At 36.4% G+C, this 18,498-nt stretch overlaps 1 protein-coding gene across 3 annotated transcripts in view; it reads left to right on the top strand.

The window, feature by feature from the left end:
- LOC103522298 overlaps positions 1–2,876 on the top strand; it is a 17,295-nt gene extending 14,419 nt beyond the window's left edge. Inside the window, exon 5 of one of the 3 annotated variants that reach the window (XM_017449073.2) lies at positions 2,527–2,876. Coding sequence is in view for 2 of the 3 variants with exons in the window: in XM_008487404.2 (XP_008485626.1) it covers positions 2,443–2,501 (59 nt within the window). In the remaining variant the exon portion in view is untranslated. Of the gene's footprint in view, positions 1–2,442 lie in introns of all 3 variants that reach the window. The other 2 variants (XM_008487404.2, XM_008487411.3) reach the window with 2 other exon arrangements.
- The last annotated feature ends 15,622 nt before the right edge of the window (positions 2,877–18,498 follow it).

Here is an 18,498-nt window from a genome sequence, read left to right as displayed (position 1 = left end):
TTTTATTACTTACGTTTAGACGACGTTACATTAAGCGAAAGTATTAAATATACCAAAAATAACCAACCCGCTTTTTGAGAAAAGCCTACGCTACCCATTTATACTTTACAAATAAAAGTATATAAAATAACATTCATGGGGACGCGTAAATTTTACTGGATTTTTTTTTTTTTTTTTTTTTTTGAAAAGCAGAAAGTATACAAAAATGACTGCGAGCTCCCCCTGATGGTTCGAACTATGATGAGGTAAAAACTCGACATAAAAAAAAACATGAATGGAATAGAATAGTGAGGGAGTGAGGGAAAATGTGCACTTCACAACATCGGGATTTATTTTACACCTGAGGTGCTTCCTCCGGCGAGTAAAATGTTGGCAGTTTTGAAAAAGAGTAGGTGGACAGTTATCTACTTTTCAATTATATTTTGAATTTTGATACATGAATACATTATGAAGATGGGAAAATCGGAACCATGGATAGAGCCCGTAGGGGTGGCCCTGAAAAGTGTTTAAGATAAAAACAAGTTCAACTAAGAGTAGGTGGACAGTTATCTACTTTTCAATTATATTTTGAATTTTGATACATGAATACATTATGAAGATGGGAAAATCGGAACCATGAATAGAGCCCGTAGGGGTGGCCCTGAAAAGTGTTTAAGATAAAAAACAAGTTCAACTGGGCACAAAAAATTCACAAAACGTCAAAATAAGACGAAAAGGGAGAGAAATGTGTTGGGCATTGATTGATCCCTTAGTAATTTCCTTGGAATTCATTAAGGAAAATACATCATTCACAAAACTTGGACCATCATCATGTGAAGAAGATAATTAGGGGGTTTAAACTGATAGATTGTACTATATACGCGGACATGTTTTCCTGTTAGCTTGTTAGAGCTTTCCTTGTTACCTAAACTACAGTTCAACTGTTTGAAAATGGAAATTACATGCATTCAGGTTACACCATAGTTTGAGGCGGAAAATACACAGGTTACTCCGATTGCGCTTTATTTTGTTAGCATATTTCCGACGACCTAAAGTTTTTTACCCGAAAATGACCTCGATAAGGTAGAAGATAACTTATCCATGCTCCAAAGAGTAGGTAACTTATCCATCCTACAGAGTACCTGGATTTAGGGACCTAATAAAAGAAATGAAGGATACTTAGGTATTTCCCCCTATTTCAACATTTTCAGGGGAAAATATAAACCCAAGCTTTGTGCAGTTAAGCCAGTGCCAGAACACTATCATTTTAATAAATTTGGTTGTTTTTATTTTTTCCCATAGATTTTTAGACCGTCCTTTCTTTATTATTACGATAGTAATAACAAAAGGTATAGTGGACGGGCTATTGTATTCGCTTCGGTGTGTCTGTCTGTCAGTCTGTCCCCATAGAAGAACTTATCCAAACCTGGTCGACCTATATATCAAATTAAAGGTCTTTTTACCAGGAACACAAAAGTGGTGGTGCAAATTTTGTCCAGAAAACCATAAAGCCAAAAAACCAAAAAAAAAACTGGTTTTTGGGGGATTTTTTTCACATTTTCTTACACAAATGAGCTCTAATCTTGAAATTTGTCGCGACGACCTATGAACTCAAATTGAGAAAGTTTTAGATGAAACTGGTTTTTGGGGGATTTTTTTCACATTTTCTTACACAAATGAGCTCTGATCTTGAAATTTGTCGCGACGACCTATGAACTCAAATCGAGAAAGTTTTAGATGACACTTCAGTCGATAATTTAAGACCGATTTTAGCGTCACCTATGTTAAGGTACGCCGAGCAAGGCCAATAAATGGATGGGTGACATAAACATTAGATTGGTAATTATTAGGAAACATTAAAAGGAATAAAGGGAGAACGGGCTCTAGTCTTAATTTTAAATCATTACATGAAAGATGAAAGTAAAATCAAATCAATAATAATAATAAACTGAATATTAAACAAATTAGGTAGATTTTATTAGGAAACATTAAAAGGAATAAAGGGAGAACGGGCTCTAGTCTTAATTTTAAATCATTACATGAAAGATGAAAGTAAAATCAAAAATCAAATCAATAATAATAATAAACTGAATATTAAACAAATTAGGTAGATATATAGGTATACCTACTGATTTTCTCTAATCACGATCGAATAAACTACGGACTGAAAAATTCCCCGGAGGGACGGGCCCAGCTTGTTTAACATTATTTGTTCAGATGAAAATCTCAGCCTTCCCCATCGCTCTTCGAAACGCATAAAAAAACGCATCAAGCCTAAGAAAAGGAGAAGAGGAAAAAGTTTTCACGAGAAGAGATAGAAGGCACAAAAAATTCACAAAACGTCAAAATAAGACGAAAAGGGAGAGAAATGTGTTAGGCATTGATTGATCCCTTAGTAATTTCCTTGGCTTCTTCTCCTTAGGTTTATCCGAAGAGGGAAGAAGGAAGGACTCATCGATAGAGTTGTCTTCTGCGGTCTCCTCTTCATTGAACTTATTCTGTATTGGAAACTGGTGCCTTAACGAATTGAAATTATGAAGATCCTACATACATACCTAACCTATTGTTACACATTACAATTGAAGTGTTGGGAATAACACGTGAGGGCTACCTCCAGATCCAAAGTTCAACGCGTTAACCTCTAGGTATACTACTGGTACTGAGTTTGGTATCTTAAGGGCGGGGCCCCCAAAGGTGCGAGGCAATTTGCCTCTGTTCCATTTGCTATATGGTTAATCCAGCACTGAATTTTCGTCGTTTCACTCGATTTTACATGGAAATAGGATGGGCCGAACCTTCTGAGGTTTTTTTTTAACTAAATTTTTAATATGTCTGCCTGCTTCTAATATAAAATAGTTGAGACAGCTTACTGTAAGTTACTGTACAACATCTACACCTACATCTCTGGTTATTATTTTCTTTTATTTATTTTTTAACTTCCTAATATTGTTTCTGTCTTATCTTGTAATTTTCTCTCTCTATCTCTCTCTCTTTTTTTTTTAGAAATACAATTTTTCTTTTCTTGTATATTTTTTAGAGAAAATTCAATTAAGAAGGAAGGCAAGAGAATTCATTAAGGAAAATACATCATTCACAAAACTTGGACCATCATCATGTGAAGAAGATAATTAGGGGGTTTCGACTGATAGATTGTACTATATACGCGGACATGTTTTCCTGTTAGCTTGTTAGAGCTTTCCTTGTTACTTAACTATATACATATTACGTAGATATTTAAGTGTTGAAAAACTAGATGGGAACTCACGAAAAAAATAGTTCCAAGTTCTCATTTTCGACTTCATCAACACACTCGTATACAGCAGCAATACGGATTACAATTCCAACAGACAAAACTTAGTTCTTAAGTTTCAAGAACTTTTATCTCTCTGAATACAGCTGCCATTATCTACCTTGTGACTAAAAGCCACCACGTTGAAAAACACGGTGACATTCATCAAAGTCTCCCGGGAGATATTAAAAGTGCCACGAGCAGATCAGAAATTAAAATTCAGAAAAGTACAATTAGGGGTAAGAAAATAAAGAGTGAACTCTGGTGGAGGCAGGGGACAAAGGGGACGACGTTAAAGCAAAAGTTTCAATTGACGTTCGTAGGATTTATTAGAACATCCTTTCATCTACTTTACATGAATTACCTACTGACCGTACCTAGAGTTCTCCAAAGTACCCGTCCCAGTAGTAAAAACTTTCACTTCTCTTTTTTTACCTTTATTTATTGAATTTTAACGTGAGATCTTTCTTGAGCCTTTTTATGCTACTCTTACTTCGCTATACTCGTATCACTAACTCCTATGTAGGCGGCACTGTATGTAGCTATGGTAATTTAAATGATTTCATTGCGATCTGTTTTTTAAGTACCTACTGTTCCTACTATTCTATACTTTAGATCTTTTTCTTTACCTTCAATAGGTACAAAGAAAATCATCTCTAAAAGATTGCTAAGTTATTGCTTTCACAAGTCGGGCGAACTTTCCAAAGGCACCAAAACTTTTTTCTATTCCAGATAGGTGCTGTTCGCAGTCTCTTGTGATGCCTTTGCCTTTTGGCTTCTTTCACAAGATTGTAGTCTTAATTTTAAAACCAATGAGGTGAAAGAGTGATGAAGGTGATAAGCATTCGTACCATTATTTAAAACATACGTTTGCCAGCCTAATTAGCTTGGCTGATAGCGCGTCTGCCTTGTAAGCGCTAGGCCGTGGGTTCGATTCCCGCCCGGGGCGGATTTTATCCAGAACAGATAATGTTCGTTCTTGGAACGACTAGCTTTCTTTTATCCTGTCTTCCTTCTCTCTTTGATTTTGGGATGATAAGACCTTGTCAGTTACAGTTCCCTCTATCAAACCAAAAGAAGAAAAAAAACATACGTCGCTGGCATCCTAGCCAATCATAAATACACAATACAGTGGACACTAACTTGAGTCTACCAATTCATTCAGTACAATGCTCCAGAGGAAATAATAAAGAACAGAAAAACGATCGAAGTGTGAATGACCCGTCCAGAAAAAAACTAAGTACGTAGGTACATAACAATTGTGCAATGTTTAAGTACGCCCAAGAGATTCGTATTTCTGTTTTCGTAGGTATGAGATCTTGGTACCTATTTCTGAAAGGGTGATTCGTAGTTTACTTACTTATCAACTTATCCTAGACTAATTGAAATTAATATTTAGGTAACTACTCATAACAGTCATAACTTATAGGACCTAATTATAGATAGCTACTAACTGTACCTACCTAACCCTGCTACTAACTGTTCCTATGATTCTCCCCAATTTGAGACGAGGACTTATTATTAGGTCTACCTAAATTAACTCCTGAAAGTAGGTAGGTACCTAGATCCATTAATTCAATGAGCATCTGAATCATGTAGCTAAGTATGACCTTTCAACAACCTCTGTGGTTTTGTGGTAAATGGTCTTCATACTAGAAACTGAAAGCCTACTATTTGACAGATAGTACAGGGTAGCCTACTTTTACAAACACATTTCTACTTTGACTCAGTTCAGCAACTACATATGTAAGTATTAAACTTGCGGTTTTTTTTCCAAACTCCAAAGGCACTCCAACTCCAAAGGCAAATGAACAAACTTTTGGTGAAGTCCCTCCGTTTTTTTTTTTTTTTTTTTTTTTTTTTATGGTAAGTAAACCACGTGACGGTCCAATCGGTTCAATGAGTATGATTTTATCGCACTCAGTGGGGACTTTTATGACATGGACCTTCATTTGGTTCCCCTGTCCAAGTCCCAATCACTCCCCAGTTTGTCTTTTTTTTTCCATCAAAAGATTCTAATTAGCACCCAGCATCCCAATTTGTGTAAAGAATAAATAAATCGACGATTTGTTTAATTTGATTAATTTTCTCAAACGAAAAATATTATTTCAAAGGAATTTTGCCATTTCCCTGAATCTCCATAGTCTGCTATCCAAATATTTACATTGATAAAAAAAAGTCCATTCAGGTGATTTACCTAGATATCTACTCGTTATTGAAGCAGGTACCTATCTACTCGTATAAAGGTACATACATATAATAGTTAATAAGTAGATATATACGATGTACCTAAGCTTGCTGCATGGGTTGGCCATGTTCTAGTTTTGGGCCACACCATTGATTCTGGAAATCTGGACCTCCCTGAAGTCCCTGGTTGCACCGCGGACTCACAACTCAGGGTTCGGACAAAACTGAAGATCTCTCTCGCATCAGATTTTCCTCCTCCTGTTCTCCTCCGATCTGTAAGGTGAAAAACACTGGAAATTAGTATCAGGGGTGAGTATGAACTATGAAGTTTGGATTGTAAAATTCTTCTTAGAATACTCTTGAAGATCTTATATTTAGGGTTATTATAGGGTAGTAATAATGTTCTTCTTTCTAATGCTGAAGTTTTCAACGAAAGAGTTAACTTTTTGTGAACATGCATAATTATTTAGATGCATAGATGTGTTTACAGACACTAGAGTTGCATACTTAGATGCAAAGGAATCATGTTCTTTACAAGAACAAAACTTTTGTGTATAATAATAGAGAAGGAAGAGTGTTAAAAAAATAAAATTATAACTAAATAAAATGCTTTTTCTCCAAAGTTCTGTACAAAGTAAGATTACTAGGTGAGAAAAAGTGTGTCACTATGAAGATATTTTTAACAAAATTACCAACAGCAACATCCTCAAAACTCTAATTTAATATAACACCCCAGGGTTAGGGCTGAATGGTAGAGAGTGCCCCAGGCAAAGATTTCGCCCTTTGTATGTAGGTAATTTCCCAACAAACTACTCGAAGCAAAGTCGGTATTTTTGTAGGTATTGGTCGAGAAAAGAGTTAGAAATGAGTTTTTTTTTTCAAGTTGTTCTGAGTAGAAGAGAGGGGGAGAGCTGGTTGGTACAAACATAATATACTATACATTTGTACCAGAAAGCTTTCAGCAAGATTCCGGAATTGCTTTCCATAAATTAAAAATTTAAATACAGAAGAACTATGCAAAAATTTACATTTTTTGCCTTTTCTTTCTTAATTTTTTGATATTTAGAGGGAAATGTTTTAGAGTTTTTTCTTTCTGTGTATGTGTTTTGAGAGAAAATCTTTTAAATCAAAATGTTAATGAAGTATTTATTCTGCGGAAGAGAATTTGGGGATTTTTGAGTTAATCTTCTTTTGAATCTCTTGAAAATATTATTTTACTATCAAATATTTTTTCCCTTGCAAGAAAAAAAATCTTCGTACCTCGTCATGAGCAGAAGCAGCAGCAGTAGAAAGACTTTATATTATACATAGTACATACAGATACATAGAATGAAGTCTTGGTTTCTAAGTTTCGTGCTGATATAAGCCGGACGGAGTCCAGGAAAAGGTTGGAAATTTAGGAAGATAAGGTAGTAGACATATTAATTTCCCTTGTTGCACTTTAACCTAAAGCAAAACACTTCACAGGAATACAGGTCTTAGGCAGGGGTATAATATGATATATGAAGAAGACTCTAAATAAGTAAATAATCCACACAGCCCACAGCCGAAGTGAATAAGTAATCGGAGGGAGGAAAGCATTAAAGAAATGAACACATCCGAAACGGCTTAGAAACAAAAAATGGAAAAACACTGTGCACAAAATTTCAGTTCGTTTCGGAAATTGAAAAACTCCCTTCTCTTCCCTTCCAGAGGGAGAAATGGAAAAACACTGTGCACAAAATTTCAGTTCGTTTCGGAAATTGAAAAACTCCCTTCTCTTCCCTTCCAGAGGGAGAAAAAAAAAATTAAAACCCAGTTAAAGTCCTAACGTCGAAACGTGCGGCAATATTTCTGCTTATGTCTACCTCCTCCTCCTCTTCCTTCTCCTCCTCTTCTTCCTCTTCCTCCTCCTCCTCCTCTTGTTCTCAGGAAAATCCTTACAAAGAAGTAAAAGAACATTCTGGTTTCTATGTTTCCTGATGTCATATTCTTATGCACGAACCAGCAGAGGAGTATTCGAAACGTGCGGCAATATTTCTGCTTATGTCTACCTCCTCCTCCTCCTCCTCCTCCTCTTCCTCCTCCTCCTCCTCCTCCTCTTCTTCCTCCTCCTCCTCTTGTTCTCAGGAAAATCCTTACAAAGAAGTAAAAGAACATTCTGGTTTATATGTTTCCTGTCATATTCTTATGCACGAACCAGCAGAGCTAAAATATTGCGTAAACACAGAAATAGAGAATACCTACCTACTAAACAAATAGGCATAGGCAAATGGACAAGTTGAGTAGCATGGTTACACACAGAATACACTCAATACACGTACGTAGAGGTAATAGTTGTGATAATAATATGGTGAGTTAGTGAGTAAAGTTCGACGAAGCACTTCCAATATTGGTACCTCTAAAATATTGCGTAAACACAGAAATAGAGAATACCTACCTACTAAACAAATAGGCATAGGCAAATGGACAAGTTGAGTAGCATGGTTCCACACAGAATACACTCAATACACGTACGTAGAGGTAATAGTTGTGATAATAATATGGTGAGTTAATGAGTAAAGTTCTACGAAGCACTTCCAATATTGGTACCTACTTACAGAACAAAAATTACAAATAGTACCTATACCTACCCATTCAGTCTTTCACTCCCTATCTCTATAGGTATATAGGTAGTTAGGATCTGACTCATTGACTGAGTAGTTCACTGAAAAGAGTAGGTAGTTCTTTCTTTATAACTCACTCACTTTTTAAATAAGTAGACATATTAATTTCCCTTGTTGCACTTTAACCTAAAGCAAAACACTTCACAGGAATACAGGTCTTAGGCAGGGGTATAATATGAAGAAGACTCTAAATAAGTAAATAATCCACACAGCCCACAGCCGAAGTGAATAAGTAATCGGAGGGAGGAAAGCATTAAAGAAATGAACACATCCGAAACGGCTTAGAAACAAAAAATGGAAAAACACTGTGCACAAAATTTCAGTTCGTTTCGGAAATTGAAAAACTCCCTTCTCTTCCCTTCCAGAGGGAGCGTAATGTAGTAGGAAATGCCAAAAAATTTGGATATAAAAGAAGGCGGCGAAAAAAAGAGAACATTATTCCAGAATGAAAAATATTCTCTTCTAAGGAGACCATTAATATTCCTATGTGGCAACAGGGAAGTAAGAAGTTACAAAGGATGATAACTTATTTTAAGTATTGATGGGCCGGAACGATTTTGTAAAACCGTTCAGAATTTCTTCTCGTTTTGGATGAATGACGAGACGACGAGTTTAAATAAAACTTCTTAATACTCTTCCGATTTGTCCCCTATCAGAATTTCTGAACACAAAGAAATTCAGAGGCGATAGAAGATCCATCAAATTAACAGAGCCATTGATTCTCTTCTCAGAAGAAAACGAGCACAGTAAGTTATGGTAAGGTAATTCTCTTGCTTGATGCCAATATAGCTAGATAGAGGAAAGTCTCTGCCGTCCATACTTGGACGCTTTTCGTTCATCTGCTCTTGTGCAGGAGACCAAAATCCCAAAATGAATTTCAACATGAGCCTATAGAATCAGAAGTTATGCTCATGTTAAAATCCATCCGTATATGAGACATTGAGACCTCTTCATCACTCAGTACGAGTATGTTCAAAGCCGTAACAGAGAAGCATAAGAAGAACTATTAAACAATTAATTAATTTTATTTATTTGCCTCGCCACTCACATGTTAATGACATGCACGGCGTTAAATTAAAGTGACGCGAACTTCATAATGTCTCTATGCTTAATTATTAAGACGTTATAATACAGGGTGACATAGATATTATCATCAGATAGCTGTATTGAAGACATCACAAGGATCGGTGTACATATCAAAATTTAAATTCGGAATGGCTGTCTCCCTTCGTAATTTCTAGCTTCATTGGCGATGAAACTGTTTGAGGTCATTGCTGCTATAGGTGAAAGAATGGGAGGTGGGTTATCATTATAATTATCTACTCGTATTGATATTTTCTCTACGCTGAAATGCCCCCAGCAGAATACCTAATTGATAGCGGGTTGTCAGAAACACAACGCCAGATGGAAAAACATCTAAAACACGAATGGCAACTGGCAACCCACCCATTTCATTTACCCCCTACCTCTCCTGTCGTGGCCAAACGATTCGCAATCACCCTTTAACATCATGGCGATGGCGTTTAATAAAGTATAAAATTGACACATCAAAGAAGAAATTAATGCAGGTGGCGAGGGGCCAAGTTTTTGTTTTATCATCAAAAGAGAAGAAAATGCTGTCAGTTTGTAGGTGGTCGTGCCCCATGACAAGACACCAGCAAGCTAAGCTGTGGAGAAACGTTTTGTAATTAAACGCTTTCTTTGAGATTCTGAATGTCGGGTGTGATGAACGAAAGTGTTCTAAATCGGTTCAAGATTTGAACAAAAACACGATGGTTGAAAATATTGAAATCTCATAGTTGTGTTGCAGCAGCATTATTCATGCGCTTTCTTTTACTTACACAAATATCAGCTCCATAAGATTCAGTTGACCATACCTACTAAAGTTGGTTAAGTTGTCAATACCTTACAGTAGGTATTCAGCTATCCCGGGTATTCTTACTAGGTACCTATTTATCAGTAAACAAAACCTAATCATTGCATTGTCAAATGCTGGGTAGTCTTTTCACCACAAATTGAACAAAAACACGATGGTTGAAAATATTGAAATCTCATAGTTGTGTTGCAGCAGCATTATTCATGCGCTTTCTTTTACTTACACAAAACACAAATATCAGCTCCATAAGATTCAGTTGACCATACTAAAGTTGGTTAAGTTGTCAATACCTGACAGTAGGTATTCAGCTATCCCGCGTATTCTTACTAGGTACCTATTTATCAGTAAACAAAACCCAATCATTGCATTGTCAAATGCTGGGTATATTCTTTTCACCACAAACAGAAAAAAATTCTTCGTACCTCGTCATGAGCAGAAGCAGCAGCAGCAGCAGCAGCAGCAGTAGAAAGACTTTATATTATAGGTACATAGTACATACAGATACATAGAATGAAGTCTTGGTTTCTAAGTTTCGTGCTGATATAAGCCGGACGGAGTCCGGATAAGGTAGTAGACATATTAATTTCCCTTGTTGCACTTTAACCTAAAGCAAAACACTTCACAGGAATACAGGTCTTAAGAAAATGGAGACGATATCTTTCTATAGGTTTGGTCACTTGGGTCAGATTTACATCTCATGGGCACTGGGCAGTTCGAGATAAATTTAGATATATGGCAAGGACCCAGAATTTAGGGTCCTACTTTGAAACTGTAGAGTGAAAAAATGCAGTATAATTTTGGTCCCTTATTCGCACTAATGACTTTAAAAAAGCCCTCGATGCAGAGTGTCATTTTTAATCAGAGTATAGAGAGTAGACACCAATCAGGGTAAAACGTCGGAATTTAATAGCTATTAACTACCTGTAATCCTCTACCTTCTAGCTCACTAAGGGGAATAATAATAAACTAGGTATTTACATCTATCTATAGGTACTTACATATATACGAGGGATGAATGACGAGTTTAAATAAAACTTCTTAATACTCCTCCGATTTGTCCCCTATCAGAATTTCTGAACACAAAGAAATTCAGAGGCGATAGAAAATCCATCAAATTTATAGAGCCATTGATTCTCTTCTCAGAAGAAAACGAGCACATCAGTAAGTTATGGTAAGGTAATTCTCTTGCTTGATGCCAATATAGCTAGATAGAGGAAAGTCTCTGCCGTCCATACTTGGACGCTTTTTTTATGATGCCAAAATAATTAATTAATAAAAATATTATAAAGTAGGTAATCAGAGATATTAAAATCTGATAACTTGAACAATTCAAACGAAGCTATAGAGATAGAGAAGAATGGGAGATGTTTTCTGTAAATTAGTGGAAATGTCGAAAATCTTCCCCATAAAACTTTTTTACAACGTTATAATTAGGTATGTACCTAGGTATCTAATGGAAAATATTATTTATGAACCTACTACTGTACATACTATCAGTGAAGATATGTCTTATTTTGGTGAATATTGTGAATAAGCCTCGATTTCAAAACCATATTCTTATCTGTATTTAATAAACCCATATAACAACACTAACAACTAACATTTTGGCATTTCTAAGCACGACTCAGCATGAACAAGAACGGATGAAAAGAACAGGCGTTAAAAAAAAAACGTCAAGGTAAATGGCCACCTTCCCTTGCAATAAAAGTTCGAATGATTCTAAGTATTCTAAGGAGACCATTAATATTCCTATGTGGCAACAGGGAAGTAAGAAGTTACAAAGGATGATAACTTATTTTAAGTATTGATGGGCCGGAACGATTTTGTAAAACCGTTCAGAATTTCTTCTCGTTTTGGATGAATGAGTGAACATCACACGACTTTCCTTATCCTTTTGAATGATACTTATTTGAGTGTTCTTTTACCCTAACTTTTACAATACCTCTAACCGTTAGTCGATATAGCTGAAAACCGCCAAAAAACGGTAGAAAACCGCCAAAAAGCGGTCAAAATACCGCCAACCGCAGCACCTACATATCTCAACCAAGTTCCATGTCACATCCTTGTCACATTTGTGAACTATACTCGTCAAAATACCGCCAACCGCAGCACCTATTTTAACCAAACGTTTTGTGTTGCATCCTTGTCACATTTGTGAACTACATAAGTCTCTAGCTCCTCAACCAAACGTTTTGTGTTGCATTCTTGTCACATTTGTGAACTACATACCAAATTTCAAGTCTCTAGCTTATACCTCGCAGCACCTATCTCAACCAAACGTTTTGAGTTGCATCCTTGTCACATTTGTAAACTCCATACTAAATTTCAAGTCTCTAGCTCATACCGTCTGCCGAGATATTGTTAAATTACACCGAAAACCGCCAAAAAGCGGTAAAATGCCGCCAAGCGTTGCACCGGTCTTAACCAAAGTCTTAAAAAGCGGTAAAATGCCGCCAAGCGTTGCACCGGTCTTAACCAAAAGTTTCGTGTCGCATCCTTGTCACATTTCACAGCTACATACAAAATTTTAATTCTCTAGCTCTTACCCTTCTCGAGATATTTTGTTTACAGACAGACACACACACAGACAGACAGACGCACACACGGACCAATGGCTGAAACTTTGGATTTAGGCTCTAGGGACCTCAAAACGTGTTTTGGCACTCATAACTGACCATCGAAAATTCGACCCGACTACATTACTTTCCTTCCTATAGGATAAGGAAAGTAAAAAGGTGAGTCTCTAGCTCTTACCGTTCTCGAGATATTTTGTTTACAGACAGACAGACAGACAGACACACAGACAGACACACACACGGACCAATGACTGAAACTTTGGATTTAGGCTCTAGGGACCTCAAAACGTGTTTTGGCACTAAAAACTGATGACCATCAAAAATTTGACCCGATTACATTACTTTCCTTCCTATAGGTTATAGGATAAGGAAAGTAAAAAGTTATTGTATAAGCGTATTAAATAAGTTTCGGTGATTTATCAAAACTGCTGACAGGGTGACAAACAAAGGGGTAATACAGCTAGAGGGAAACCCACCTCAAGGGAGGTGGCAAGACATTTTAAAGTCTGAAAATAAAATAATGACCTAGTGGAAAGTTTGGATGAAATTTATGTTAGTGGAGTCCGATATTTATTTGACCTAGTAACGTGTTAAATAATGGATAACTCCACCAGGATAGTCAGGAGACCAGACAGGAAAGATTCTTCCTTGGGAAGAACTATGGGACAATTACTCATATTGGGATTGCTAAAACTGAGAAAAATTGGAAAGATTGTACATCAGACAATTTTAGGTACCATCGACAGGAAAGATTCTTCCTTGGGAAGAACTATGGGACAATTACTCATATTGGGATTGCTAAAACTGAGAAAAATTGGAAAGATTGTACCTACATCAGACAATTTTAGGTACCATAAATTTCCATTTTCAGTTTCCACGTTTCCATTTTCCATGAAATCTAATTTCATAAATTGCCCTTTATGAAAGTTTTGCCACATGTGATGCATTGTGGTGTTCTTACACTGAATTTCCAAGAAACCAGAGAGTCCTTATTCTGTTTCTAGAGAGTGGAAGAATAAACAAAGGGAGGAAATAGAAACCCACTGAGATGACAATCTTGAACATAAAATCATAAAAAAAAAATTTTCCATGAAATCTAATTTCATAAATTGCCCTTTATGAAAGTTTTGCCACATGTGATGCATTGTGGTGTTCTTACACTGAATTTCCCAGAAACCAGAGAGTCCTTATTCTGTTTCTAGAGAGTGGGAGACTAAACAAAGGGGAGGAAATAGAAACCCACTGAGATGACAATCTTGAACATAAAATCATAAAAACGACTAAAAATATATAAAAATATCGGGCCCCACTCTGTCGCCATGATAATTTGCTTGTTGAAATGGAAAATAAAATTATGACATTGTAGTGTGAAAAATAAATAAAATAAAATAGACAAAAATAATAAAAGTGACAGCGAAAGAAATCACCCGGAGAGAGAAAAAAAAATAATATTCATATGAAAATTCGAGGAAAAACTTTTTGTTTTGGGGACGACAAATATTTTTGTGTGGAAAGTTGGCGAGGAAAAGGAGCAGGAGGAGGAGAAAAAGAGGAAGAAGGAGGAGGAGGAGGAGGAGGAGGAGTGAGAAGAGGTCAAAGAGGTGAAAAGGAAGAGAAACACTTTGGTGATTTTGGTCGAAGAGACGCGACGGTTTCGTCGAAACTCGAAAACAAAATACCAGATAGGTACATAATAGTAATCCACTGCGTGAAATTATAATTTCCTCAGCATTTCGCCAGCCTAGTTAGCTTAGTTGGTAGCGCGTCTGCCTTGTAAGATGATAATTTGCTTGTTGAAATGGAAAATAAAATTATGACATTGTAGTGTGAAAAATAAATAAAATAAAATAGACAAAAATAATAAAAATGACAGCGAAAGAAATCACCCGGAGAGAAAAAAATAATATTCATATGAAAATTCGAGGAAAACTTTTTGTTTTGGGGACGACAAATATTTTTGTGTGGAAAGTTGGAGGAGGAAAAGGAGAAGGAGGAGGAGGAGGAGGAGGAGGATGAGTCAGAAGAGGTCAAAGAGGTGAAAAGGAAGACAAGCAATTTGGTGATTTTGGACGAAGAGACGCGACGGTTTCGTCGAAACTCGAAAACAAAATACCAGATAAATAATAGTAATCCACTGCGTGAATTATAATTTCCTCAGCATTTCGCCAGCCTAGTTAGCTTAGTTGGTAGGGCGTCTGCCTTGTAAGCGCTAGGCCGCGGGTTCGATTCTCGCCCGGGGCGGATTTTATCCTGATGGGATAATGTTCGTTCTCGGAACGGCTGGTTTTCTCCTATCCTGTCTTCCTTTTCTCTTCGATTTCGGGACGATAAGATCTTAGCAGACGATAAGGACGGTAAGGCAGTTCCCTCTGTCAAACCTCTTCAGAAAAAAAAAAAAAAAAAAAAAAAAAAAAAAAAAAAAAAAAAAAAAAAAAAAAAAAAAAAAAAAAAATCCTCAGCATTTCCTCAATTCGTTTAAACTTGCTGCATTTGGATAGGAGCATTTGAAATGTGAAGGATATTCGGTACCAGCTGGAAAGATAAAGTAACACATGGTGAAATGGTAAGGTAACAAGAAGATTGATCCACCTGACTCGGGGACGTTCAACGGAGAGTAGACTACCATGAAACTGTGGGATTAAATACAGGGAGGAGAACAGCTATCCCTAACCAAAACCAGCCTAGCTAGCTGGTAGTTTTTCATAAGATTTTCTCTGCTTTTAAAGAACAAGAGAGTACCAGTCCTCACACTTTCGCTGGTAGTCTGTAAGTCTGTTCAGGATTTCTATAACTTCGCCATCAATGTTGTTGATGGAACCCTCGAATACACACACAAATCAGCGAGCACTACACAGATTGCGAAATCCCTATGTGTACCTACCTAGATTCATAACGCAGAAACAAATTTATGTAATTTCATATAAAAAAAAGCGTTGAAACAATGAGCGTTGACAAAACAATGGATTCTATTCATAGCTTTGGGTCTTATTTTCTGTGTACCTAGGTACCTACACATATTTTATTTTAGCAAAAAAAAAAAAAAAAAAAAAGTTTCTCAAATAAATTCCGAGCAGTATGTTCAAGTGTTGGAATATTTGAATGATTTCAACAAATTGGACATGGTGAAAAATGAAGTTTTTATTGGCACACATAGGAAACTGCAGACTACGAACACAAAGTGCATGTAGAGTTGTAGTTCTATGCGAAAAGTATTAGGTACGTTTTTGGCCCCAGGCCCTTTACAACTTTTGCTCTGGAAAGCGGGCCAATAGCGGTCGAACCGTACATTTCTAGAGGTTCAGCCCACAGATACCTATTTTTGGTCACCATAAAACGAATCTTTCTGCAATGTTTAAAAAAACTTGGGCTGCAAACTAAATGCCTGAAAACGTAAAAATGAGTGAGCTTTTCCTAAACTATTGCTCTGAAAACTGAAAAGCGATCGAATCATAGAGGAAGATCTTGCTGTCCCTACTTTCCTTTTTCTGTTTCATTCTACAGGAAGATATTTGATGGTTTTCAATTTATTGTCTTCAACTCTTAAATAAATTAATTTATTTCGAACATTTTAATTCCTCACATCTCACATCTCAACTCTTCACGTGTATTGTTCAACATAATGAGGCAGAGCGCAGAGAGGTATTTCAGGATATTTGACACGTTTCCAAAATCATTTTTTTCCTAGAAAACATCTTTGTTCGATTTAATTTATTTCTGAAAACACTCTAATACTGTCGCTCTTCAAATTTAATTTATTGATTGTTTTAAATTAATGCATCAGGTACTTAACATTCCTGAATAAATTAATCTCACACAAGAGCCAACAAACAATAGAACAGCAGCGATTGTGTTTTTAAATTGGATTTTTATTTCGACTTCTCTCTTTCTCCTAGAAATTTGAACGATTTTTTCTCTTTCCCGATTTACATTTTTTTCAATTTCGAGTTTGGAGCTATTCAATGAAAATATCAAGTCTTCTGATTTAGAAGTGTGTGAAAAATATGGTAGACTAAATCGCTAAATCCAGATTACAAATATTTATTACCTCTCGAATCCCGTCTACAATCATACGTAGGGCTTTTAGGAGACAAATAGTTGCTATGAGGAAGAAATATGGAATAAATATCACAAAGATGTGTGAAAATTCTTATAATACTTATATTGCCATAAGATACTCATATCTCACACATAATATTTACCTACCGAAAATGACACCCGTTTATGAAACTGATATGTCATGTGAGCTTAGTAAGTGGGAAGGTGAGAGAGCCTAAATAATGGACCCCCTGATGGTGTTTTAATTACCACATTCAATATTTTAGATATTATACTGTGTCAAAGTCAAATGGAGAAATGGATCAATACGTATTTGATTGCCAGATTCCCTAGAGAATACTAGCAGAGTCTGTGAACTGTGATTGAATAAAGCAAAACCGGTTGGCGTCCGTGGGCTGTCTCTTCAACATCCTAATTTTATGCTTTCAAAACTGTATGTTTGAATACTGTTGGTCAACAAATCAACAAAATTGAAAATAATAGTGGGGACGGTGTAGTGTTGATCAACATTGTTTCTCAACATTGTCGATCAACACATTCAACACCAGTGGGGACGCACCTTTAGATCTGAATTTTCCTCAACAGGCGAGAAAACAGTACGTAATCCAGACAGGTGTCCTACATTTAAGAGACGCTACCATACTGAAAATTTCCCACTTGAGTGAGAAAGATCTCGAATGGGTTGAGGGAAGGCAAAGAGAAATCTTTTGCCAAAAACATACATTCCTTCATAAAGTAGATGCGAATATTCGAATATTGTGAAGTATGAAATTACGAATCATTTCCAGAAGTAACTAGGTAAGTAGGTACTCATAACTTTCTGAAATATCATGCGAGATTTAAATATCAAGAGACTTTTCGAACTTTACTGATAAGCTGAGGGGGTTGTTATCGGTTTTGAGGAAAAAGGTGGCAGATTGGAAGCCCAGAATAAAACGTGTTGATAAACAGAATAGTGAGTTACGTACCAACCCAGCAGCACCGGTGCACCCTATCTTGCACCCTTCATTGTACTTACTGGCAGAGGCGTGTGGTGAGGTTTTCAAAAGGGGAACCTGAAGGTGTATAGTCGACGCCTTCGATCGACGTCAACCGAAACTGTACTTTGCCTCGACAACATAAATTCACGTCTTCACCTCGTCGATCAACGGGGTCGACTATAAAGAGAGAGAATTTTAGGCTGTGTACTAAACTAACAGAATATCAGAACCGTCCTGTCTAAAATGGACAAAAGGGTTATCAAAAACCTATGTATGTATCCTACATGCTACCTGATGTAATAAGTCACACATGTCCAAACATTTTAGATATCAGTTACTGAAACAAGGTATTTCATTCAATTTTGGCAAAATTTATTGCCGAAAGCGACATTAAATTTCCAATCGCCACAGCCCATCACAATGACACTGGTCAATTTTCCATCAAATAACAATTAAAATTAAACAATTAATTTTATGTGCAACTATAGCTATAAATTTGACGGTACGAAAACGCACAGCTCTCCCGCACTTGAGTAAAGACAATTACAGTACACAGTACATCCATCACAATGACACTGGTCAATTTTCCATCAAATAACAATTAAAATTAAACAATTAATTTTATGTGCAACTATAGCTATAAATTTGACTGTACGAACACGCATAGCTCTCCCGCACTTGAGTAAAGACAATTACAGTACACAGTACATTGGCAATAACGGTAAATAATTACCCGGCATTTTTAAAACAAAGGCCTCTCTCCCCTGGCTTTTTAATTTCAAGTGCACATTATTATTACCTTCCAATGTTCATAAATCTACTTGCAGACAGTTTCCACGTGTATTCCGGGGGCGAGAATCCGACACCCTTTGTTTTGACTTTGACAAGGCAGGTATTTTTCGAAAAATTG

Source organism: Diaphorina citri, unplaced genomic scaffold (genome assembly GCF_000475195.1).
Source record: "Diaphorina citri unplaced genomic scaffold, Diaci psyllid genome assembly version 1.1 scaffold79, whole genome shotgun sequence".
Taxonomy (NCBI): domain Eukaryota; kingdom Metazoa; phylum Arthropoda; class Insecta; order Hemiptera; family Psyllidae; genus Diaphorina; species Diaphorina citri.
Note: the sequence above shows the minus strand (reverse complement) of the source record. Positions and strands in the feature narration are given on the sequence as shown.